The following is a 26740-nucleotide window of genomic DNA, read 5'->3' as shown; positions in this document are numbered from 1 at the left end:
GTCAGAGATCATCTGGCTTTCCCAATTACTAGGGAAATCTGCATTTCCCAACTGGTTGGTGAGTGGCTGCTGGCTGTTGCAAGGTGACAATGGTCATAACGAAGGTGTTGTGATTGTTTTGATCACTAGCAGGCTGCCACAGTCACCTGTAATTTGCATGAAATATGTCGATTTGTCCGTCAGCATTTGACATTTATGTTGTGTGCTGTCGTGCAACTGAAAAGTAAAGCATATACTGTTGTAAATGTTGTGCCTTGAAAGTGAACTTTCATCATTTCTGGTTTGTGCTGCATTTTTCAGAGTTTCACTAGGACTTGGCAAGTAGTTTGCAAGTGTCTTCACTTCACAGTCACATGGAGGTTTTTGGTGCAGCACCATATACCTCTCTGCGACCAATTTCACGCTAGCAAACACTCACCAACTATCAGAAGGGTCACTGATCAGCTTCTAATACTGTTTAACTAAGACCTTAACTCGCTGCTTTACCAATTTTTCCCCCAAGTTAATTTCAAAACTAGTGACGTACCTAATATTTGGAAACAATCTCTGTCCACTCCTGACTCAAAGAGCTGGATCGTGTATCAGTGACAAAGGTCAGATTTATGGGGCCATCAGGTCACTTCAGTTGTTCTCTGCTTACTGTGCTAGCTGGCAGCAGCAGTGTATCAATTGCTAACAGGAGAGCTAACAGCATAGAGGAAGCAAACTGCAAAGGGTCAACAGTTTGAAAGCATTTCGCACTCAACACAACAGCTTTTCTTTTTATGCCTTCGATATTTTTTAACTAATTGCATTGTGGTCAAATCTACACTCACAGTAAGAGCAGGAAATAGAAAAGTAGCAAAACTTTAAAACCAGCATGCAGGAACCAACTAACTCTCACACTCAACTTAAATAATTTAGGTAAATGATGTAAATACTTATTTCAGTAAACTAATATTCTCTGACGCATGTATTTGCTACAAAGTTGAATAAATAGTATTTAAGCCGAGCTTGGTGTTGTCTGATATGGGACCAATGAACTCCTAGACCCTTAAAACAAATATTACGTTATTATCTAGTATTTGCAAATATTATTTCGACGCCTTAGCTTTTGCTAATAGAACCAGTGCATCGCTAATAAAAATGGACATCATGCTACAGACAGAATAAAAACAGTTTTTCACACCACAGACAAATTTGTCCAATGAAAACAGCCTGGAGAATACTGAAGCCTTATTGTACGTGCTTATGTGAACACAAAAATATGGGCCACATGATTTAACACCCGCAGGAGAATTCTTAATGTTATTCAAACGTCTTATATTTACTTAAGAAATATGCTCCTAGGCAGATGCCAAATGTTTACCCTGTGAATGAAGTGACCAGACTGTACATCATACAATGAAAACCACAGAGCGCCATACCAGAGTCTTCTCACTGGTTACACACATGGGCACGCACAGCTGCTAGAGCCATTGGAACTTCAGACAGAGAGCAGGGGCTATTTGCAGACAGCGAGGACAAACATACATTTTATTTTTGCTCCACCACAAGTTCAAACGATATGCTAATGTCTGCTTTTTCCATGAGCCACCTCCTACTAATAAGGCCAAAAAGCACACTATACTTAACTGTGTCAAAATCGATCAAAAAGCCTCCGAGACAAACCGATGCACAATAAATACAGCGGAAGAAGAGGGAGGAGGACAGGGCGAGAAAGAAGACAAACAGAATGAAAGCAAACAGTTTTTCTTCTCACTACACTTTGGTATTTTTGTTTAAGGGTAGATACCAAACAAAAATACTCCTTGAGAACTAAATATATCCAAATATCCAAAATATAAAGTACAGAAACTGTCAAAGATCTTAACTCTAATCCGTTTTATAACAGCTTTGCCAATTTTAGAATATATTTAGCAACTGTATCAAAATAATACCCCATCCACTAGATAACGTCTAATATGTCCTTATGATGACATTCACAGCACTTTGTCCTCATTACTTAGGCTTGTGTCTATTGTGGCACACACAGAAATGCAAAATGAAAAGTCAAGATGGATTATTCAAGAAGCTCCTCTGCTACAATGATGTAATATTCTCAATATATTAATATAAAACACTACATGGTTCTACACATTCAAACAGTACAAATTGTCATGAAACACACTGGAAAATGTACCTTTTCAAATTCCTCCTCTGACACTATCCTGTTTTTCTTTAGTTAGACCTCATCTTGCTTTAACAAGGCAGATTTCTCTGTTAAAACAACCTCACCACTAAACTGGGCCTGTATAATTATGATTCACCAATAACGCACAGTGATAAGAACAAATTTGGCCGTACACACATTGTAGGAACCTGATGATTTTGGACCTTTTTTGTATGACCATTTCTAGGACGTAAACAGAGAATGAGGTCAGGTAACACCAATAGAAAAACTGCCTGGTTGGTGAACTAGCCAATGCCTGATCTGATTAATTTAGAGATTTGTTACATCCATATTTGTGAAGCAAAATCTAGAAAAGCTTAGAATTACAGAGCAACAGTTAAAGGTTATTATTGGACCCGTGTTACATAAGAAACACATTGACGACATACAAACATCGAGACAGTTTCCTCTCACTTGTATTGCTGGTGATCTTTAGTGCTGCGAGTCTTTGCCATGAAGCGTTCGGCCAGCTTCTCGAGGTTTCTGGAGTACTCCATCTCAATCTCCGCCTTCTTCCTGAAGAAATCCTGGAGGTCCTGCAGCAGCTGGACCCGCATTTCTGTCTGCTGGTCCAGACATTTCTGCTGCTCCACTAACTGGGCCCTGATCTCTGAAAAGACACAAATTTAAAAAAATATATATATATATAAATATAAATATATTAGGAGCTACAAACTGAATGAGAAGAAGCCACAGAAACACATATGTGAGGCTGGTACTCATATACTGATGTTTTAGCTTTCTGAGATCTTGTAATAGAGCTAAACTAGCTAAATGATTACATGCAACAGTTATTTCTGCAGTAATCGCATGTATTTACCGGTTAAATTGGCTCTTATTTTGAAAACTACACACTCTTAAATGTTAAAATACGTGAAAAATATCAGTTATGAAGGTGCACAATTTGGCTTAAAACTGGGCATGCAAGCATAAAATGTCTAAAATGTATCGATAGGTAAATGGGACAAATGATCAGCAATGCGAGCAATTACATGATAGTATGTGTGCATAGGAGTGCAACTGATAGGCCCACCATAGCTTATTATCCCTTAGTTATGGGTTTTATGAATGTTTGTAAAGATATGAAGTTGTCGACTGGTCTCAGGTGTTTCATTAAGGCTGAAAATAACTCGAGGATGAATGGAAGATGATTCACGTCATACCGAGGCTACAGCGCAGACCCGTGCATGCACGCGCACACACACAAACACAGATACATGCATTCTCATTGGTGCTCATCAGTGAAAATCCACTTAAGAAGGCAGAGGGACAACACCAGGCATCACATAAACAAGCTGTACATGCAGGCAAATGACCCTCTAAGGTCTTTTCTGAGAAATCACGGTTGTCAGCGTGGCCCTCATTTAAATTTACGTTCTCAACAGGGCAACTGGGAGTGCACACACACACACTTGCATGAAGACAGTCGCACACAAATTGTTTCCTCTGTGTGTTCCGTCTCACCACAGCCGTGTATAATGGATTTTACCTAATGGGCGCAGCCTGGTCGGACATCTTCAGCAAAGGAAGCAGATTAATGAGGTGATTTAAAGCCAACACCACTGGAGAGAAGTGTGGAGTGATCCCTAATTCTAAAGGTAGAAAACACTAAGATGTAATGCCTCACAAGTCATTTGTAGTCTGAGCCATTATACAAAAACCAAACCAGCCTGATTGGGTTAAAGATTTAATCATCCTGGGTCATTCAGAAAAAGACGACTACATTTATGGAACTGAATTCAAGGTTTTTATGCCTTTTTTTTTTTTTATATCAGGTCAAATGACCATACCATTTGACATTTTAAAAAAAGTGTTTTATCTGTTTTTCTGCTTTTTCTAATAAAAGAATTTGAAAAATTCAATTTCAATAGCAAAACTTCATACATTTCCTTTTCCTTTCAAGCACTATCCCTGGATTTTTCTCATTATTTTCTGATTACTCAGTAGAGAAATCCTTTTCGTGAGCTGTAAGGTGCAGTTACTGACATTATCACTGAGTAGAAACTGTGAACAGAGATCTAAACCCAGATAGCTTTTACCTAAACACATCATAGCAAACCATTGCTTTCCTTTGAGGAGTATTCTTGTGCTTGTGTGAAATGACATCTACATCATCTCAGCTACAGTGAGAATTTTCCTATATTTATTTACATATTTTTTCTACTTACTTTTGAGTTGCTATTTGCTAGTGTTAGCTAACCATGTATTCACTACTTTTAGCTAACTGGTTAGGCTTCTGTGTTTGTTAAAACTACTGGTCAGTACCCTAGATGGCTGTAGTGAAGAGAAAGCATAAGCACAGCCTGTTAGGAATCAAAGTGAAACTTGTGGATTATGTAATTCTGCCCAGTATTAAATGTACGTCAGACCTGAATCCCACTTTGGCCTCATCTTCATGAAAGTCACAGTGAATCAGTTTCATTTTCATTAGTCATAGTTTAACGTGTATCAGTTCCTGTTGAAAAGGCTTTGTCATACTGCACTGCTGGATCACTATTGAACTACCTGATTTGTTTCGATCGTACTGTCTATGTTTATATATCAGTGTCTGAAATTGTGATTCATTGATGGCTGTTCAGCTTTATAAGGGAGGGAATTTAATCATCTCCTATGCCATGGTCAGTGACCAACTAATAAGCTCATCAGAAAAAGTTTCCTCATGGATCTTTTTAAAAAATAAATAGGACACATCCTTTGAACCACAGAGCAACACAACCCAGACGTCAAGGAGCCACAATGCTGAAATTAATGCTTGGTCAGTGTTTGTTTGAATCAGCCAACCTCCTACTTAGTTAATGCAGTCGTTAATACAGAAGTAAAGCATACAAAACGTTGCGATAAGTATTTGATGATACAATCATACGGGAACAAATACTTTGGCAAGGAAGATAAAAGATCCCTAAGAGCCAGAGTCTTAACAGAAATCCATCAATAGTTCAATTAATGGCCAATCAGCTGCTGACTCATTTAGACAGCTTCCAGCCAAAGATGGGTGAGAGCTGTCTGTCTGCCTGTGTGCATATGGACACATGCCCATGATGCAGTAATCAATTAGAAAAAGCTCCACTTCATTCATCAACACAAGATGTGCTCACCCCATCCTGATAAATTAAACATTTACATTGAGTCTAGAACTGATTGTTTTTGCATTCTCACATAGCATCGACTTCCTTCTGGCACTCATAAGCAAATAAACCACTTTGAAACAGCTGGAACACAGAGATGCTAAATTTAAATCAATGTTTATCACAGTTGTTAAAGTCTTGTGAACCAGAAACAACATTATCATGGACAGTCTGCAATCGAGAACATCAGGCCATTAAACGAGCTAGCAGGACACCGGTGAGCACTAAGAAAAGGTTTGCTTTTAAATTTGACTTGAGTAAAGTACACCGGGCTTTCTGATGAATGAGTAAACCTTGCAATTTTTCCCATCTCCAAAGGGTGTGCGGATTAAAACAAAGCTACCGTGGCATTGACACAAAGGACTGTACTGGATCATTTAACACAATTACACTCGTGACTGCACACAGAAACTCATTAAATCATTCATTTCGAAGTCAAGTATTGGCCACTAACGCTGTAGCGCCAAAATGGAAATGACTGTTATAAGGCAACCACCTGTCAGACAAGATAATAGGTCGGGCGCTGCCTAAAACTAGGACGTGCTTTGCAAATTGACTTTTTAGTTCTAGAAATTAAACAGTGAAAACGAAGTCACGGAGGCCTATCGTCACAATAAATACAAAAAAAACGTTTCCCCCCCCCTCAGTTTTGGCCACATGTAGCTGCTGTTTTCCCAACCTACAGAAATATCCTCCAAAACTGCCTTCCAAATGCTGGACACTTTGATATAGGGGTGTCGAACTCCAGGCCTCAAGGGTCGGTGTCCTGCAGGTTTTAGAGCTCACCCTGGGTCAACACACCTGAATCAAATGATTAGTTCATTACCAGCCCCCTGGAGAACTTCAAGACATGTTGAGGAGGTAATTTAGCCATTTAAATCAGCTGTGTTGGATCAAGGATGCATCTAAAACCTGCAGGACACCGGCCCTCGAGGCCTGGAGTTCGACACCTCTGCTTTAATAACTACAAAACCAACTGTTGATTTTTCAATTTCAGTTTAGACCAGCCGTCCATCCAGTTCCTAGCAGCTTATCCAATTCAGACTCATATGGGCTCATGGCCTTTTCCAGTTGTCATTAGGCAAAAAGCAAGTTACACCTTGAACTTGTCTCTAGTCCATCCAGGGCTAACACAGTGAGACAGACAGCCATGCATGCTCACAGCGACACCTATAGCCAATTTAGAATCACCAGTAAACACAACATGCAAGTCTGTGGACTGAGAGGGTAGGTTAGAAACTGCCCACACAAACATGGGAAGAAAAGGCAAACTCCACATAGAAGGGCCTCAATCAGCTGGTGGGTTCAAACCAGGAATCTACACTGTATGCACAAGTGTGGTAACAGGATGGCATTGTTGCAACAACAGTTTATAAATTTGTCTTTTTCCCCTACTAGATGTGTCACGATCAATAGCAAAGTCAAATCATTTAAGAACCACCGCAACTCAGCTGCAAAGTGGCACACAACATAAAGTTATAGAGCAGGGTCACCGAGTGCTGAGGCGCCTTGTGCACACAAGTCACTGACTTAGTAAATGCATGAGAAATATACAGTGATGGCTGCAAGAATAGCCAGCTGTAACCAGTTGTTTATGTGCCCGGATCACATCGGAGTATATGAACTTGTCCATTTATACAGATACTAAACTGCAGTGTCACACAGGACAATGAAACTGTGTCTCAAAACCAAAATAGCTATCAGTGTTTAAACTTCAGGAAACCAAACAGAACAAAGCAGAGTAAAGTATTTACAGAATACTTTACAGTAACAGAATGAGTGACAGGAAAGCTTGCTCACCACTTGCAATTTTTCATGTTCATGCACCATTTAGAGGGCACAAACTCGAGTTATGATTTTCCATTTATATAAAAAGGGAGAAAGTTATCTAACCCCATGTGTAAATATTAGAAAGGAAAAACGAATTTACTTTGGTGTTTGAGGTCAGTCTTCCTGTGATCATACTGATGCTTTATCTGAAACCCATACTAAGGGCAGCATCTGCTGTCTGACTCACTTCTTAAAAAGCTAACACGACCAACAGAGGCCGTCACTTGGGACCTTGAAGGCTTTAAAAATCAAGCCACTCCAAAGTTTTTCTCAAGCTGGAACCATCTTATTGCGGCGGCGAGTGCTGATCTATTATTACATGCTGCATTCCTTTCTGCCACTCTGAGCTCATCTGTATGGTAAACATGTGTGGAGGTCTGTGTGTGTCTGCGCGGTGTTACATCAAAGCCTGTGATGCACTGCACCCTAACACACGCACAACTGTGATAGACAGACTGAAATGAGAGCACCCGTGTTATATCTTAAATTCTGCTAAAGAAAACAGAAATGCGCAGTGTAACACCGTCGTCCTATTCCTCCTGCAAAGCTACGTAGCCTGCAGAATGATAGCATAGCCTGTAAACATGTCGGCAACAAATCCAGCTCACCGATGGACACCCAGTCAGTGTTACCCAGAATGCACATGGTTCTGATATGGACAATGAGAGAATGCGATTTGCTCTTTGTGGTGATCAGTAGGACCAAGGCCGCATTGTTTCTGAGCTGGATGCTATCCAATTGCTCCTTTGGAGAGCACATCACATACTTCACATAACCCCATTCATGGCGACAAATATGTCCAAAGTTGCAGTTCAGAATGGCTGATCTGATTTGCCAGATAGGCTTGTTCTATTGTCAAAGAAAGTGCCTTGTAAGCAGGATGGCTACTGACCCACAGTGTTGACCCTCTGAGAGAGAAACTGGGCTCCGGTAAAAAACAACTCGGCTACTGTCAGAGGGCTCGAGAGATAACTTTTCCTCTCCCTCAACAACATGCTCTCCCATGATGCTGCCAATTAACTCTGTTATGAATCAATCTGCCTGAAATACATCTGTTACTTATAATAAGTGCAACATTGTACTCTTCCGTGGGAACTATAAAAGACTTTAGACTCTCAGAGAGTTTCTACAGTTGCTCCAAGTTGATTACAGTTTCCACAAGCAGCTATCTGGGACATGCTGTACCACATCAGTCCCACTGCTGCATTTCCACATGCAGACTGGCTCATCAGCAGCACCTGAAATAGCGGCTAAGGCCTGGGGAGGGACTATAAAGGAGCGTGCCCAACCTTACCATCTGCTTCAGATCTAGGGTTATGGGAGAGGGGGAGTTGTCCATGCCTCTTCTAGAGGCTGGATACAAGACAGGATAAATAGCATCAAACGTAATTACAAAATTGCTGATCAGCTTTTAATAGAGAACAGGTTTTTAATTATAACTGGAATGGGATCACGTTCTAGAAAAACTCGCCTATGTCACTTATTCTCTCACATTTGGATAATCCTACAAAGGCGTGCTGCTATATTTAACTGTAGCAGTGCTATCATTCATGTTGCTGCTGTCTTGATAAACGCACACCAAGACACAAAAGCAGTTCTATCCAAGCAATTAGATCCATAAAAGATCTAAACCACATCTTGCTTGTCCAGATACTCATTTACATTACTGCCTATGAAGAAGGCCCTGCTGTTATATATTAATGTGCCAGAAAAACAGAAAATCCTTGATGTGAAAAAGCAACTCGAACCATGTGATAGGGGCATGTTGAAATTAGATATTAAAAAGGGAGATGAAAGGTTGGGATCGTGGACATGTGCGGGTAGTTTTTTTAGCGCAGGCGTGCAACAAGAATGCAAAGCAAAAAATAAAATAAATAATTACTATAGTTGTAGCTACCTAACTGTTACCTTCTCTCACTCACAGCACTCATGCACAGTGAATCTTCACCAACACTGCTGTTGGAAAATCAAACCCACGCTCAGGGTGTGGGTGACCCACCGGTCACTTGATCCACGTTAGAGTCTTTAGAAGTTTTCCAAATGGGAGAGATTTCCACATTTTACATTATTGCTCATCAGGACAGCGTTAGATGCAGTGCACCTAAAAAAAAACCTGTCAGTCACTATATCTGCTGAGGTCATGTAGTAACTTGAGAATTGACTCCATTAGCCTGGGGAAACCACTAAAATTCATAGTTTGCTTGGTATGCCTGACCAGCCCTTCTGTCCTACATCTGGACAAACAGCTGGATTATGTTACTGTGTTATCTCAGATTACATCACTACCCAGACTGCATTACTAATATGTAAGCCTTCTCTACTTGTATCATATATCCTGTGTGTCTGATAAAATAAAATAAAAATAATCAAAGGGCAGCCAAGCAGTTTTTTTTTGAATGAAATAAAGCTGTGAGGGACACAGCTTTAACTTGAGGAGTAGTCAGGTTGGTCTTAAGTCAGAGGGACTTGCCAAAGAGGCTGAATGGATTCCCTCCGCTTACTTAAAGCACAGCCAAATTACACATAACACACTGGCAGCTCTGCTAAAGGGTTTTATCTCAAAATATTGTAGAGCTGGCAACAAGGTCCACATTACAACATCTGACTGACATGTTAACAGCTTCCAAAACCGCAGAGAGGCTTCCAGTGCAAGTACTGTAGGCTACTGTGATCCAGAGAACGGCTGCTAAATTAGAATGAAAGAGAGCCTATAATTCTCCGATTCTTTCAAACACTCAGATCAAAACTAGATCCTTTGACATATTCTGTGATTGAGCAGGAACTGTCTTCAACTCACCAGAGGTACATTTTAAAGAAGCTTCTTCCTTTTTCACAGTGGCAGCAGTGACCAACAAACCAGCTACTTTTCTTGATAACTCCTACCCACACACTCACCCACACGCACATAGAAACAGGAAATGCAGTAGTAACTGTGCTGTGAATTCTTGTGTTTCCTCTTGGGTCTAGGATTATTGTGAGCAGCAGACTCAAAGAGTTCAGGTTCCTTCCAGCACTCTAGTTTTTTTTACAGTCTGGCTCAGAAACTGCTCAGTCATGGTGGATAACTCTCTGCACTGTTCAACCAAAACACACTCTAGCGGTTAAAAACCAATCTTAAGCTAGACGATTCTAACTGCACGAAACAAAGGCTTCAATCTACGTCAAGTCCATTCAACAAGGTAATATTTAAAATGTATAATTTCAATAACAGAAATCTAATAATCTATGCTAATTAGATTCAGCTTAGCTAAGTGGCTCATAAGTCAAAAGGCACCGTTGCTAAGGCAACACCCTGACACACCAAAGGCTTACAGCAGGCAGGCATGAGATCAATCACTTTACGGTGGCCTTCGAGGACCATCATTATGATCCAAATAAAATAAGAGTGCAAGGAGCCGAACGCTGGATGAAGTGAGCCCGTTTTAGAGCCTGAGCTGTTTGTTCAGCTGCTGTTTAACATCTAGACACACTGTTTGATCTGGATACCAGTCTGGTGTGTTGGTGCGTCAGACGAAAGTGTGGTGTTTTGTGCTCGAGAATGCGTTGTTTAACAATGGACTGCAATGGCAAGCCAGAGTGACAACGAAAGCTTCAAATAATCGTGGAAAAATATGACATCACCAGTATAGAATAAGCTAACTCTGTGAGGAATAAAGTAGGCTAAACTGTGAGCTCTAGCATGACCCAAGCCTGATATGACTGCCACCTTAAACAGGCCTACTGTTAAGTCTAGAGGTAACATGTGAAGAAAAACTCGTATCAAGTCATAGTACCATAATAATAAAAGCTCTTTTTTCCTTCTTTATAGTTCAAATGTCTACCCTCTCTTACCCAAATGCCCATTTCATAACATCTGGCAGAGCCCGTTATATGTCCTAACATCTGACTTGTCACTTCTGGATGTGAAACTTGCCTTAGTGTCGACTTTTAAATCTCTTTGTAAACGATGTTTTATCATAAAACTTTATGCTTAACTAAATATAGTTATTCCAATTTATTAAACATATTTTATGGTATCTGAAGTTGTGCTTCTTATTAATCTTCAAGATGGATTTTTACTAATGACTCTTGTTATGTCTGTCTACTATAGCTATGTTAAATAAAATTGCACGGTGCCACTAACTACCCAACTCTCTGGAGCCAGTGGCACAATTAAAAAGAAAATGATTATAGTTTAACTTAGTCTGAAAAATGTGTGCAAATTTATTCGGCTGACATAAGACATAGACCTCTATACTGCAGAAGCTATTTGAAAGGCATTTTCTTTTATACCACCGAAGTCCTTTGTCCAACTGCTGTGGATCAGAGCACACTGCACTCTGCAAAGAGGCAAACGACAAACTTTTCAGAGGCACCTTTCAACTCTGTGGGGGGGATAACTATCTGATATTCAAAACTTCTCTGTGCTCTATGCCAAACCCAAGTTCCCACTGACACATGCTTTGACATGACCTGTTAAACTAAAGCAAGAAAGTAGACAAGTAAGAAAAAAGGGATGGTGTGGCTTAACGTCAGAAAAATAAGAATCTGTAAGGAAAACAATCTCTTTCAGAACGATGGCATGACCAAACTGCTCACTGCTGCCCTAAAGGAACCGGTGTGGGCTCTTTTGTGTCAAAAAATGAACTATGTAAATATTCTGTACATACTGAAAAAAAGCTAATTTTAATTCAAAAAGAATACTGCGCTGAACACCAAATTTCGATATGTCTAAAGTTTGAACTTTTTACCTTTTGCCAAGATAAAAAAAAAATAGTCCAACTCCTCACCTTGCATCTGGCATGTCTTAGTGCCTTTGTCTGGACATATTAGTGGAGGTAGAGCTAAAGGGGCTAAAGCTCATATGTCAAACAGTCATTTTTAACAAAGCAGCCCTTAGGGGGGAAAGAAAAAAAAAAACTTGGCTGGGCATGCCTACAAGTCTTACAGTTGGGATGTTTGTTTGGGGTAACAATAGTATGAAAATTGTGCGGTTGGACAGCTGAAGAGGGTGCAGCATGAGAAACATCTGGAACGGATGCGCACAAGCTTTCATCTGCTGGAGTATTTACTCTAAATCACAGTAAACAAATGGAAACTGTAGCACGCTGGTAAAGACTTTAATGACACAATGTCTGTAAGATGAACCTAAAGAATGGCAGGGCAGTTATGTGGCCTACAGTGTTGAAGGAGGGATTGTTTTTAGGAGATTTCCCTCTCTTGGGCCTCAAGGAGGTGGGAAAGGGAGAGAAAAGGAGAGCAGGGATTTGTACCTGTGTGGGCTTTGGACAATTACACTGCAGGTATAGAGACAAAGCTACAGAGAGATTTTCAGTGGGAGAGATGACTCACTGAAGACATTGAATATAATAAATGAATTACTAATTTGTAAAAGTACATTTGCTCACGTTGTATGTATCATCAACTAAAACATTCATCCTTTGATCAGTAAAATGTTACATAGGTGGCATTTTAGTTTCTAACATTATCGCCAACGTTACTGTCGACCTTTAAGTGGACCTTCCTCGATTGCATGAATGTTTGTCTTAACACTATCGACCTGTTCGCCTGCCTCTGTTGTCCATCTGCTTTTTCATAGTTTGTTTTGTTTCAGATGATATACATAGCTGGCTTCCAAAGCCATCTGTCCTCCTGTGTTTCTTTCTGTCCAGCTGTCTATTCACCCACTGTGTTTGTACATTCTGTTTCCCTTTCAGAAATCTTTCAAAAAAAAAAAAATCCTGAAATTTAACTAAAAACCAAGAGAAGGAAAGAGCCATTTCTTCATCGTTTGTACAGTACACACTGAAAAGCAAAGAAAAATGATCTTCCCCTGCTCGGTTTCCCATCTGCCATTCCTCCTTCCCTCCCCTTGCTCTACCACAAAAAACAGCACCTTGCAGGATGTGCGGTTTCTGGGCCTTTGATAGGGTTAAGCCGGCAGTGGAACTGGAGGGGCCGAGGAGGAACAACCCTCCTATTCAAGACTAGGCCTGTAATTTCATCGGGAAGGACATGTGCTGCAAGCCTACTGGTGAGATGGAGGGAATAAAAGAAACTGAGAAGGGAAGACAACGTAGTATAAGGCCAGTAAAATAAAAATACTGCAAAGGGGGCAGAGGGCTTAGCAAGCTCTTAAACATTAAAGGGGAAAAAAGGCATGCTATTGTTATAGTGCAAATCTAACAACCTATAAGAACACACTCGAATAATCCACTGCCACCATACCGGTAACAGACACCACAGGGACACCCCGGAAATCTCAAATTCTTGTCATGATGTTTTTGAGCTGATTTAATAGTTTTCTTTATAATGTATTATGCGAATCCAGAGGCGAGTACAAATAAGACTGCTCCACAACACACACACAAAAAAGACAAATAACAAAAGTAATATAAATTTTACATGTTGCTGTACTTAAATACAAACCAGCACCTCTCCTCTTCCTGCAGTTTAGCTTCTGTGAACCTGACGCCCTACCACTAGCTAGTCTGTACTGTAAAACAAATTGCACATATCTGTTGCCATATTTTTAATTTACCTGAAAATGAGTAAGCTTTTTGTCTTCCTAATGCTCATCTTGTCTGCTTTGAAATAAATTGGTGTTTAATATCCCCATGCTTACTTTATTCATTTCATTTAAAAACAAACAAACCCTGAAAACACAGATACGTTTGGAGGTATAATGGGCTTTATTTCCTATTCAGATCTTCATAGGTTAAAGTTTGGAAAAGAAAAATAGTTTCAAGGTCAAAGACAATGGATAACATGCTTTATCTGCAAATGAGCAGCTGGCTTAGAAAAAGCACAAGTAAAAGTTTGTACATGCACACACACAAACACATACAGACACACACCATGAAGAAACACACATGTCCATTCAGGCTTTTCTAAAAATACTATTACAAACCCCTCTGTGTCTACACACAGGCAGTATTGATTACTAGGGTAATGCCTTTAAATTAGACTCTAAGTAGCACAGAGCTTCCTTGTGTGCTAACCTTGTGAGTGTCAATAGGGATCTATGAATGTTTTTGTAGCGATGTGCTCTGTGTCTATGTGCCATTTGTCTGCATCTTTCATCTTTTCAGTCGTTCCGTGTGATCAAACAAGAGGCTGTTTGGTTGAAAAGCATGTGCAGGGCATGACTGAGGCTTTATAGTAGGATATTGTTAGTATACTGTATATGAATACATTCAATTCAATTTTATTTATATAGCGCCAAATCACAACAAAAGTCACCTCAAGGCGCTTCATGGATACAGAGAAAAACCCAACAATCATATGACCCCCTATGAGCAAGCACTTTGGCGACAGTGGGAAGGAAAAACTCCCTTTTAACAGGAAGAAACCTCCGGTAGAACCAGGCTCAGGGAGGGGCGGGGCCATCTGCTGCAACCGGTTGGGGTGAGAGAAGGAAGACAGGATAAGAATACATATATCTCCTTAATGTTCAGTATATGCAATCGTTTGGTTCAGCTGATAACTTCTATATAAGCTGACGTTGTGCAAAAATGCAGTAAAGTATAATTAACTGAATTTGGGGAATCTTGCCAACTACAAGCTCTGGGACGGCAAAGACAGGAAACAGAGACATTGACTCAAAGATTTATCCCTTCACTTTAATCTATATTTATGATCGAAAATATGATCAAAAAAGTTGGATTTTCTCTCCCCTTACGAAAAAATATTAATCTTTTCCAACTTGGCATTAATTTATCTGACAGGTGAAACAATGCTTTCATTGCCCTGCAAAGTTGATTCTGCTCATGTGGACGAGAGAGACATCAATACAATCCTTTCACTGAGACATCTCCAACCAAGCGTTAACATACTTGCTTCCTTTAAATGTGGAGTCTAATGTCATGTATTGAGTATAAAGTAATTTAAAAGTTGTCTTTCAACTGCACTAAAATAAGGGCAGTACATTTCCCAGAGTGTCAGAGTAATAATGTTGTTATTGAGTCACTGTGAAACTAAGAACATTAAAAAAAGTCTCATTTATTTCATAGAAATACAAATGTTGGCCAAATGAAGCAGAGCTCAGCTAATTTATGTACTAATCTGGAAACTATTTCTACACCGCTTCCCAGGAAGGACAGTTGAATTACAAGTTGTGCCATGATTTCTGTGCACACTGTGGGGCATGGGGAGCAGGGCAGATAGAACATCTGACCTATCGGCATGATGACATCCCATGCATCTGTGCTTCGATTTCCCGAAAGCCAAATCAGTCAGATAAAGTACATTTCATTCTTTAAATACAAGAAACTCGTTTGGGAAGCTCTGCCTTGGTTTGGTGCCATGTTTTGATTACACACTATGCTATACAAGCTAACAAAAGAGTCCCGCAAGTCTACAAGGTTTATCAGTTTATGTAACAATTCAGCAAGTTAGAAAAAAAGAACCCAAGAGGTAGGGCAGTATTTAAAAAATTCTCATTTGTTGCAAGCACCAGAGAAACTTGGATCATGTTACAATTTGCTTCTAAACAGGAACTAAACCTTTTGTGCGCAGTCAAACCATATTAATGTGCTTACTACACAGAAAAGTTCCAATTTTCACACCATCTCAACAAGTATGTTGATACGTGACAATACCAGACCTCACCACTGCCAACCTGTACAGACATGAACCTGGTTTACTGACACCTCAACTCAATCTGAATGTTAGCATCAGGAGCAACTGCTTGACACTGAGCAGTGCAGGTTGGGGGTTAAAGTAATGAGGTGCCTGGATGGGTACACTACAGCTTGTACTTAAGGGTAGATTTCAGGGGCAGGTGGAGGATAGTGTAATAACATTCATGTCACATGTCCGGGCATCTCTACTTAGACTGCTGGCCCTACGATCCAGAACTGGATAAGGGCAGAAGATGGATGGATGGAACCCTCATTTTGGCCTTACTGTGAAAATGTTGCAGCGATAAGATGCAACAAGATTGACAGGATGGTTTGTTCCCCAGGCCCCACACCCACAAAAAGCCAAGAATCTGGCTTGTAGTTGACAGGAAATTTTTATTTGAGGAAATACAGTAGCTACAATAACCACATAAGTGTCTTCTTAACTTTAAACCCATTATAATTAACCCAGCTGATCATGACAGTGAATGAAAACCAAGAAACCAGTTGAAACGCATACTGAAACCAGTTCCCACCAACAGAACACTTTTGGGGGAGGTCTTCCCCGCAGCCACAGTAAAATGCCACAGAATTTTTGCCAAGAGCCAAACTTTAATCTAATCATAATCTAAAAATCAAAGCGATATAATTATGCTGATATGATGCACTTTTTCATTTTCAGCCATATACGCGCACATGTATTTTTAAAGGCTGTTTAAGGGCTGTGAATGAATCATCAGAGCTCCATCTGAAGCCTACAATCATAATCATTTTATCATGAATGATTCAAACATTCCTAGAACTGAGAAAAACAGTAGAACCACATCAAGCTTCAAGCTTGAGCTAACCAAACTGACAGATAAAAAGAAAACACTGAGAATACTTTATACTAGAGGATCTGATTTTTTTTAACACTCGCAGGCTGATGCAACAAAAATGTGTAAGGCTAAACTGCACTGTGAGGGCATGATAATGAGCCTGCTTTGATTCAGATGGCTTCCTGCAGTGGAGCTGAGTTAGGATATTTAAAAGTAGGCACAGATAAATATTTCCAACATATTCCCCATCCTAAATTGTGAAGATCATCACCTGACAAGGAAAAGATTAGAAAGAAAAAGTTGGAATGAGCAAATGTGTTACACCAGCTCATTCCTTCGTGGTATTCAGAAGGTGAATTCAGCGCTGCCACAGCTTTCCTCTCAGGTGTAACATTACAAGAATATTCTTTGATTTTAATTGAAATGTGTTTGTGTGATGTTCAGGACAGCAATTGCGATCATTTTGGTAAATGAATATAATCACTAATAATCAAGCCGATTTTGAGTGAACACCTACAAAACAAGTCACAAACCATCCAGGGGATTACACCACCCCCAGCACCAATGAGTTCTCAGACCACATGCATGAATAAAACTGCCCATGGGCATCTACTGTAGCAGTAATGATGGTTTTGAGTACTTTAGCAAGTGTCTTTTTTATTTATTTAAATCTAAGAGGAAACTGTTAACACTGCACAAGACACAGTCGTGCAGTGTAGTTGTTCATATATTGCCTTCCAACCAGGTGGAGACACAAACCTAGCCTCCGGTGGTAACATGCTAGTGCTGGTGCCTACTCTGATAAATGGGAGGGTTGCATCAGGAAGGGCATCCGATGAAGAAATGTATGTCAAATCTAATATGCGGCTCCATCTGCTGTGGCAGATTTGGAAGTAAGGGAGCACTTTCTTCTATTTGACATCAAAATGAATGTTGAGTTCAAAGACAGCCAACGTCCAATCCATGAGGACAAACTTAAGGACTCTGTGTAGTAGTCAGCAAAATGAAAGCAGAGTTCAAAGATAGGTGTGGTCAGAGAACTCGGTGGTGTCATAGTTGGTGTAAATCCATCATAAGATGGTCTCTACTTAGGTCTTTTCTCTGATCCTAGCTTAAAAAAAACAAAAAAACAACTGTACTTGCTGTAGCTCAAATCACACCCTTATCTTGGCCCTCACTCAGGTTTCAGACAGAGCGATCTCACTGTAGCCTGAGGCCCAATCACTCCCCTTGTCACAGTCCCAGTCACGAGCAGCAGGGATTGATTTCTCACAAGGCATCTGGTGGTGAAAGCAAATCTGTGAAGAACGAAAAGTCCACAATGGTCCCAACCCACACTTCGCAGGGCACCAGAGGCTAAGACAGGCTAACACTATCAGCTCCAACGTGAACGCACACAGAGCGAAAACAAAAGAGCGAGGAGGCTTCACAAAGACCTCATTTCCAGATAATTATAGTGGAAGCCAAAATGGAGGAAGTGACAGAGAGTTACGTTCTGTTATCTCCTCAGACCTACCCTCAGGGAGGCTTTAACTGCCAATCCTCTCTCCGTTTTTTAAAGTACCCACGCTTGACTGAGAGCAGGCTCTCAGTCTTGTTCTCAGGGGCTGAGATGACACATCTTGAACAGAATAAATGTCCATCAGAATATCTCGTTAAACCCTTTGCCATGGTACCTATGTGGAAAACAAACTTGTCAAGACCGGACAGATGAAATCAAATGCCAGTTTTGCATGCAGAAGGCAACCCCAACAGGATCCACCCAGGGCTTTTGGATTAGCACAAGAAAGATCGGAGAATGTGGTCTACCTTAGGGCAGCTGTTAAGAGTGTGACAGCAAAGGACAAAAGGGGGCGAAAGAATAAAAGAACAGACAGATCAGTTTTCACTGCCCTTTGTCTTTTTACTGTAAGGCAAGCAAAACTAGCCATTTCTTTCTCTGTCCCCCCGAAGGCTCAGGACATGAAGGCCACCCTATTTTTCTGCAAGTGACCATAGCACCATCGTGCATGTGCCACACAACCAGCCAGGTTACTATGTATCACGTCCCTCTGACACATCATTAACCAGGACAAATCACAGGACCCCAGGGTAGACGAGAGCTTCCTCCACACTGCCTGATTAAAAAGTAAGATATATGAGGCATGTCCACAGTGCTTGTGCGCCTGCTGGAAAGCTGACTGCGCAAGTGTATATACACACACACACACACACACACACACACACACACACACGTTTACATTTTAATTTTTTTTCTGAACAATCTTATTCCCCAGCTATACTGGTGGCAGATTCTGTCATCCTAAGAGCAGATCACCATCTATAATTAAGGAGATTAAGAAAAAAAGTTTTGTGGACTATTTTCTTCATGATGGTTGGTATCATGCTCCACTTTGGATTGAGAGAAATAGGGCACATCAGGAGAGACCAGACCGATCTAAAAACAAACAAACCCCAAAACAAAACAGAAAGCATAAAAAACAAAAACCAGAACTTTCTTCGCAGCTCACTCCATTCCTATTAAACTGTAATAAAATGGGATGTCAGACTCCGCAGAGACTTCTTGCAATATGCTGCACTTCACCCTAACCTACAAAAAAAAATCCACCAGAAAATAAAGCAGTTCTGCATCTTTTTTATTATGTTTTTTTTCTCATACAGACATTAATACAATTAGAAATGAGATCTGAATATCTTCATTGGACTCGAGTATAGTTTAACTCAAGGCTTAGTAGCTCATACCAGAAATTTCTACTGGCTTACAAACCTTTTAAGGCAGCGGTCCCCAACCCCCAGGCCTCGGACCGGTACCGGTCCGCGAGTCGTTTGGTACCGGGCCACGAGAGTTGAGGCTCGGGTGTGAAATGTATGGTTTTCAGGGTTTTTATCGGTTTTAGCGTTATTTTGTTATCGTTTTTATCGTTAACTCGGTTTTCCTGGGTCTTTTCACGTGTGTTATGAATAAATCTTCCTTTTTTCGGTACCGGTACTAGTTTTATTTTGTTGTATTTATCCGCGACACCTTAAAGGCCGGGCATATTGTCGGGCATAAACCGGTCCGTGGCGCAAAAAAGGTTAGGGATCGCTGTTCTAAGGTACTTTGGAATTTTACCTGCATTTCAACCACAGTAAATGAGGACACTGTTAAGGTTTCTGCCACAAAAAAGAAGAAAACAAAACTGTCTGTACTAATTTACATTAACCCTGAATTTAGTGAATCTAGGGGTAAAATTTGTAAGACTATATGCAGTAGACTGGTCAAGAGGAAAAGTTCACAGCTTCATTCAGACAACAAATCTTGAAATCTGTCAACTGCAAAAAAATGTATTAAAGTGCCAGTTAATCTAAATGCCTTTTGCCATTTAATTTTAGAAGCAGTGGGCAATTGAGTTCCTTGTTTAGTTACTGATTTTAAATCTTAAACGTTATTTTTCTTGGAAAAATATGATGAAATTTTTTTTACAGATTACTAATTTCAGCTGTAAGAACTGGTTTGTCTCTTGCCAGTAACTGAGCAGTTAAGTTGCACAAAAAGACAACTTTGACTTAAAAGTCGTCCATTAATCTTCTGACTGTCTGCAAGCCATGATATTTACACAAAAGACACAACCAACCAAGTGAACAGAAGTGCGAGAGCTTAGATTTTGGAATTCAGGTCAAAGATCAAAGGTCAGCAGTTTGCTGACTAAAGGGCAAAGCTGTCCTGGCGAGAAGGCTTCCAACCGAGGGTCAGTGAGGACAAACAGCAAAACGGACAGACCGACGGAAACAGAATACCATGAAGAAGCATGCTCCAAACATATCAATTATGAACTTTTAGGATAAATCGGTGAGGGAGTAGTAAACGTGCTACAATTAACTTTCATCTAACTTTAAACCACAAGCAAGCACAAATATTGGCCATTTCATCTATTCGATAATAACCACAATAAACAGCTGGACAGTGTTGCATAGAAGCAAGGAGAGTTTTCAGGAAAAGTTACATTTTCCATGATGATTGTAATGATAAAACAGAACTATAAATACACAGCGTTATCTTTTCCCTTAGGTTTATTTAACCGTTCAGTACTAGTTATCTCGGGAGAAACTCTCTTTCAGGCTTAGAAACAGAGTGAGAAGGGATATAACAACAGCTCAAAGAGGACTAAGTGGGACTCTCTCCACATGTGACTGCTGGAAGTAGGACTCCAAGAGGAGGGGAGGAACATGGCTGACAGACCTTTATCCCTAAATGGCGCTTTTTTTTTTCCTCTCCAAGCACCCCACATATCTGTGGCTGGAACCACAGTTTTTGCTCCAGTTTCCATCCCAAGGGAGGGTGGAGCAGAGTTCAGACTAGAGCTCATAAGCCCAGCCTGAGGCTCCTCGAACACTAGCCCCGGCTGCTGTACACTCAGTTCGTGCCTCCTCCTCCTGCAAACCCACAATGATCGTTTATTGCAAGGCTGATAAGCTGAGACCGTGGAAAACTCTCCAGTTCCTCCCTACATTAATACAGACTTTGTGGTGTCCGCAACAGCAGTACTCAATTATATTTTTAGATGAAAGACATGGGTGACTTCTTGTCTTTAACCTATGGTCAATCAGACCTACACACACAAAAAAGATTAGTCATTTTGTTGACATCTTTCTGACTAGATTTTATAACCCCACCCCCGAAATCTCCTCAGGGCAGCAGCCCAACATGGTAGTTGTGCCTCAAGGGGTGGTCTCTGGCTATAGATCAGGAGGGCGGCAGGCTAAAAGCTCTCTTTCCTCAGGTCATGAGGTCAAAATAGAACAAAGAAAAAAAGGGGGGTGGGGTGGGGGGGGGGGGGGCAAGGAGGAGCCACAGGATCACTACATTAAGCTTGTTCACCAGCGTTAAGGCTAGATGGGAAAGACAGTTTATGGCAGATTGTGAAGTAAGAAATTGTCTTGGAAACAAAGTTTCATACTTGATGCAAAATACATTTCATGCACCAGCATTTATCAGACCCAAAGAAACTCTTTATTTGAGATTATTAAGAGGTGCTTTCTTCACCTTTGCAATTTCATGTTGTCAAGTATCACAAAGCCTGTTAATTTGTAAAAATTTTAAGAAGTAGGGAAATGTTATACAATTTGAATGCATTTTTTTCTTCCAGATTACACATGGACTGCCTGACCAAGACAGTGTTATGCAAGAACACATTCCAGATGGTGTGCAAAACCAGCAAAGAAGTTGAATTGTTGAGTTCAAGGATATTACACGTCTTTAAGTATGCACACGTTCAAATACAAATATTTCACTTGAGCATATAGCGGAAATTATAAAAGAAAATACATTTCTTCAATACACCAAATCACTAGCGTAATCATCTTTGTCAGGTGCTGGGAATATGGGTAACTATTTGATGAACACCAACAAGGCTCGACTTGCCAGCAAAATATTATTTGTCAGTCTTGTCATACATTTGATTGTTTTGAATTCCATTATTTCAAGAATGCTGGGAAGGCTGCCAACTAAAGGCAATCAGAGGTGAAAAGTAAACAGGCACAAACGAAGGCTCAAGATCAGTAGAAGTGAGCACAGTTGTTAATAATAGACTGTATATTTTTATCACTTTGGTTTAGGCTTTAATTAAGCCAAAATATTACGTAAACATTCTGTTTGTGCAAAAGACCAGAAAAAAGTAGAATATTTTCAGTTTCTCTTTCTTAAAAGGAGAAACTTTTCCCCCACACAGCTCTTGAGACCAGTCAGTGACCATCTGGTAACCACCAGTCACAAGGAAAAGTGTGTATTCTGCAACTGGTTGGCAAGTGATTGCTGGCAGCCTCTAGTGTGAAACTGATTGCCAAGAGGCATGCGTTACTGCACTGAAAACCTCCTTGCAACCGTTTTGGTTAGTAGCAGATTGGCACAGTTGCCAAATTAGTTTGCTTGGAAGATGCAGAGTCATCTGCAAATTATTCACCAAGCAGTAGTCAAACATAGAAAAGTGTGATTCAAACTGTAAATGGAAAATGTTTGCCTTCAAGATAGAAGTTGCACATTTTGAACCGTTTTGACTGCAGCAGCAAGGCATAACTTACACTTCTACATTTCTGGTTTGTGTGTCACTTTAAGCTTTACTACAGCTTAGAGAGTAAATAAATGACAAATATTTGCAGACAAGTCGATGTTATCGATGTAAACAGTTGACCACTGTAATTTGCTAGCAACCAAAACAATCACAAAGAGGTTTTTTTTTTTAGTACAGTACCCTCTTTGTGGCTGATGAATAAACTACCTCAGCAAAGAAGCTTCAGCTTCCCTGGTCATGGTCAGCCAAACCACTGACACAGGCGGAAAAAAAGCAACCAAAGTGGCAGATGTCACATTGTTTAAGGGAACCCAGAACAAGGACTAACGAGAGACTTCACTTATAGAATGTTTGCACTCATCTTAAAAAGCTTTCACCACCGCTAACCACATAAACGGCTTAGAGCCGCAGATGAATCGGATGAACACACAGACGCAGTTTAAAACAAGTCACCCAAGTCAGAGCCTGTGACCTCCGCCTTCACTTATTCCTGCCCTGGCCTCATACTGTCCTCTCCCTTCCCCCAATCTTCTTACCCCTAATCCAGGCCTACTGGGTGGCAGACAGCAGCATGGCCTGGTAGTCAAACTGTGTCTATCTGCCTTCCTGTCTGTCCATCTGTTGGGCCTCAGCCATGGTTCAAAGAAATTAAGGTTGTCCAGAGAGTAACCAAAATCTCTGCAAATCCCCAACAAAACCTCCTTTTTACTTTAAACTTTCGCTTTTAATTCCGGTTTTACTTTCTTCAAGCACGGTCTTGTTCCATTTATACCCTGCACCTCATATTAGCTAATCCAGTGCAGCAACACACTGGATCTCATCCAGCTCATTACTAGGCACTTACATGGATTCTTCTTTTTGCGCCAACATCACCAGAGAGAAGGAAAATAGTAGTTGAAAGAAGAAAAAAAGAGGAACAAAAGCCAACCATTTAGTCCAAAACTTTACTTTCAATTTATTCGGTCACACTGCAGTAGGGTACATTTCTGGGAAGAAACTGAATTAACTGGATCTGAAGACAATACACCAGGCAACATGTTTGTTTGGTTTGGGGAATATAGTGACATGAATGGGGGCAGGTTTGGCTCTTTTTTTTCCTTGTTGATGGTCAGCGTGGGGGGCTGCAGTAAGGTCCCGGTAGCCTTTGTGGTGACAATAACGAGCAGCAGGGAATGTGAAGCTTTGCTTGTGCTCAGCAGAGTTTATTAAAACTACAAAAAGGGTGAATGGCCACAGATGGTGCTGTCAATAACAATTCACCCAGCCATGCAAACACACACCCATGCACAAAGACAACACCCAGTGCCATACCACTGCATGTGAGCCCATTACAAACACCCACAGTTATAGAAGTTTGGAGGGGGGGGTTAAAAATTGATGATAAGTGTGTGAACGGATGTGTGATACTGTGGAGAAGTGATCCAGGAGGGGTTAGAATTACGTTAGTCTTGCAGCCTTTAAACTCCATCAACACTCTGCCAAGATGGAGCATCACACATCCACCAATGTACACCGCGGTATTGGTTACAACTTAACTGTTGTGGGAAGTGCAATACTGTTAGTAAAATGGCTCTTTGTGTGAACTGATTGGCTGTTGGCAAAAAGCAATGTAGAAGAAAGCTGAGCTGAAATTAGAGGCTTGTTGGTGTAACTACAGGTTGGTGTTAATGGGAAAAAAAAAAAATCTGACCGTTGCAAAAAGGGTCATGTTATACTGACAGCTGGCTTCAGAGCCATCCACACCTTCAAACTCACATCTGATAATATTTACTGAAGGAGGAGGCAAAGGTGACACTGGGAAATAGGAGTCTGCTCAGACAGCTGCTCTATCTGGATTAACCCAAAGTATGAAACAACCAACAAACAGTCCGTCAATCTATCAGCGACTAGATCAAATGTAACAAACTTCTAATGTTACAAATTCAATATTTATGATACTGACATTAATAACTGGAATACCAGAAACATGAAATTATGTACCCAAGGATGTAAAATTGGCTAATGGCTATTTTCGGGTTCTTTGTGAAATCCCTCTTCAAACTGATTTTGTCTAAACAGATTACTTTCTGAAGTATTGTGAAAACTTCCCAGTGTTCTCCATGCTAAAGCTTGGTAGCAGGCAGAGTTAAAGCAAAAATCCGTCCACATGATAACCTGACGTCACATGAACATCACATGCAATGCATGATGATCCACAAGCACGCCCCCATGCATTTGAAGAGACGTAATTTGTGCTGATAGTGAAGTAAATTAACTAATCACACTTTTAACCACAAGACAACTCTTAGCTATTTGAAAAGTAATTACCACCATACAACCTCCCAGCAGTTTCCTTCCTTTAATCCCCCTGCGTACAAACATGGAGGGACCATTCTCTTTGTATGCAAAGGGGCAGAGCTCTGATTTCAAAGAGCAGTGAAGTCAGGTCAAGGGTCAGCCTTTATAATGATCCAGGAGAGGACCCCTGTCAGAGGTTTTAACGGGTTCTGCCATCTGAGTCACAACCCCCAGGACACAAACAGCAAGCTAGAGCCTGACATCAAACCGACATTTCACCCACAACATTGCAGACAGTGTTGCCCCGTTCCACCAGTCCACAGAAACAGAGGCACACAGAGAATTGCAATGTACCCAAAGCTTTCACTTGCTGGTTTACAATTACTTTAATTGACTGCAACTGATGCACGTTATAAGGCACAAACAAACTCCACTGTCTTAACCCAATCTCCTTAATGTTTTTGTTTTCCCAGATCAAGCCGAGTCTTGATGTAGATGCCAATTCTTAGCAGTTATAAAGAATTAAATCCCCATGCAACAAAGCATTGTCAATAAAATGATAACTGCCTTCAATTGCCAAAATGACTTGCTTTACATTTCTCGTAGGAGGTTAAAAAAGGCTATTGGACGGGACTTATGAAACGAATGTTAGCTGAATGACAAACCAGGCCAGGGAACAGTAGTGTAAGACTTTGTAGGAAAGCGTTCAGACAGTCACCGTGGAAAGCTACTTTAAATACATCACATTTACTGACTTGAATAGCAATCCCACTAAGCACAAGCATGCTGAGCACAAATATGAAAATGATGAGTCGCAGGGAAAAAAAAGGAAGCAGCATGAATTGTTGGTGTAACGATGCAAGTCTCCTGTCAAAATCAAGGCAGAGGGTTTGAGGCTACAGATCAGTGTGCTTATGTAAGATGCAGCAAAACTGGCTTCCAGATCTCTGTCAAAATATTGTGAAAATTCTGTACTTTTTAAAAGCTGTGAGACGGATAGAATATTGGCCAAAACATCAGAGTGTTGGCTCCAGTTGTTGATGTTTTTTAGGATGCTTGTTGTTCTACTTCTAAAGTAATCAATGTCTGTTCACCAGATTCTGCCTCTGGCTGTCACCGGTCATTGCAGATTAAACCCCACTCATTACCACCCTTAACATATAAAAGGCTTTACAATCGCTGAATCAGGAGCTGCTCTTCTGAATGCAGAAACCGTGCTACTACACTACAAAGCATTTTCTTCCTGTACTACTTACTCATATCCCAATGAGCCCAGCAGCTACCCCCCCACCCCAAAAAAAACAAAACAAGTCTTCCTTTGCAGGCGAACACCGACCTAATAAAGATTCCTCTTTTTCTGTTTAACAGACGACACAGTATTGATAAGAAATACAGTGTTTACCTGTGGTTAATTATAGTTAAAGATAAATTCAATCAGTCGTTTTTGGAACATACATTTGAAAGATAACAAATAATGCATCCCTCAGATGGAATACCCACGGGTTATTTACAATGCAAAAAGAACCAGAACAGTACTTTATGCAAATAGCTGTGCACCGCCTGTGATGTTAACTCCCCCGAAGAAAAATATCCTACCTAGAGGATATTTACAATGCACGACAAGCTTCAGAGCATTAGCCTCAGAATTAGATTCAACAAAACAATACACTTAAACTTTGATTTACTGAGGCTCTTCTGGTGCTGTCAAGCAGCAGCTATTCTCAGCATCAGGTGCTTTTTATTAACACACCAACTTCCTCGAGACAACTGGGAGGCCAAGTCATGTCTTGTTTGACATCGTTTATGACTGTGCATCATCTTCTATTACTGGCTGAAAGCCCTTAGTCATCCT

General features: G+C 40.6%; 1 protein-coding gene across 6 annotated transcripts in view; it reads right to left on the bottom strand.

Moving 5' to 3' along the window:
* srgap1a (SLIT-ROBO Rho GTPase activating protein 1a) overlaps positions 1 to 26740 on the bottom strand; it is a 76573-nt gene that overhangs the window by 47985 nt on the left and 1848 nt on the right. For all 6 annotated transcript variants that reach the window (XM_026176587.2, XM_026176588.2, XM_026176585.2 and 3 more), the window contains exon 2: positions 2606 to 2801. In XM_026176587.2, coding sequence (XP_026032372.1) covers positions 2606 to 2801 — 196 coding nt within the window. The remainder of the gene's footprint in view (positions 1 to 2605; positions 2802 to 26740) is intronic.

This window comes from Astatotilapia calliptera, chromosome 7, assembly GCF_964374335.1.
Source record: "Astatotilapia calliptera chromosome 7, fAstCal68.1, whole genome shotgun sequence".
NCBI classification, from domain to species: domain Eukaryota; kingdom Metazoa; phylum Chordata; class Actinopteri; order Cichliformes; family Cichlidae; genus Astatotilapia; species Astatotilapia calliptera.
This window is presented reverse-complemented; position numbering and strand designations above follow the sequence as displayed.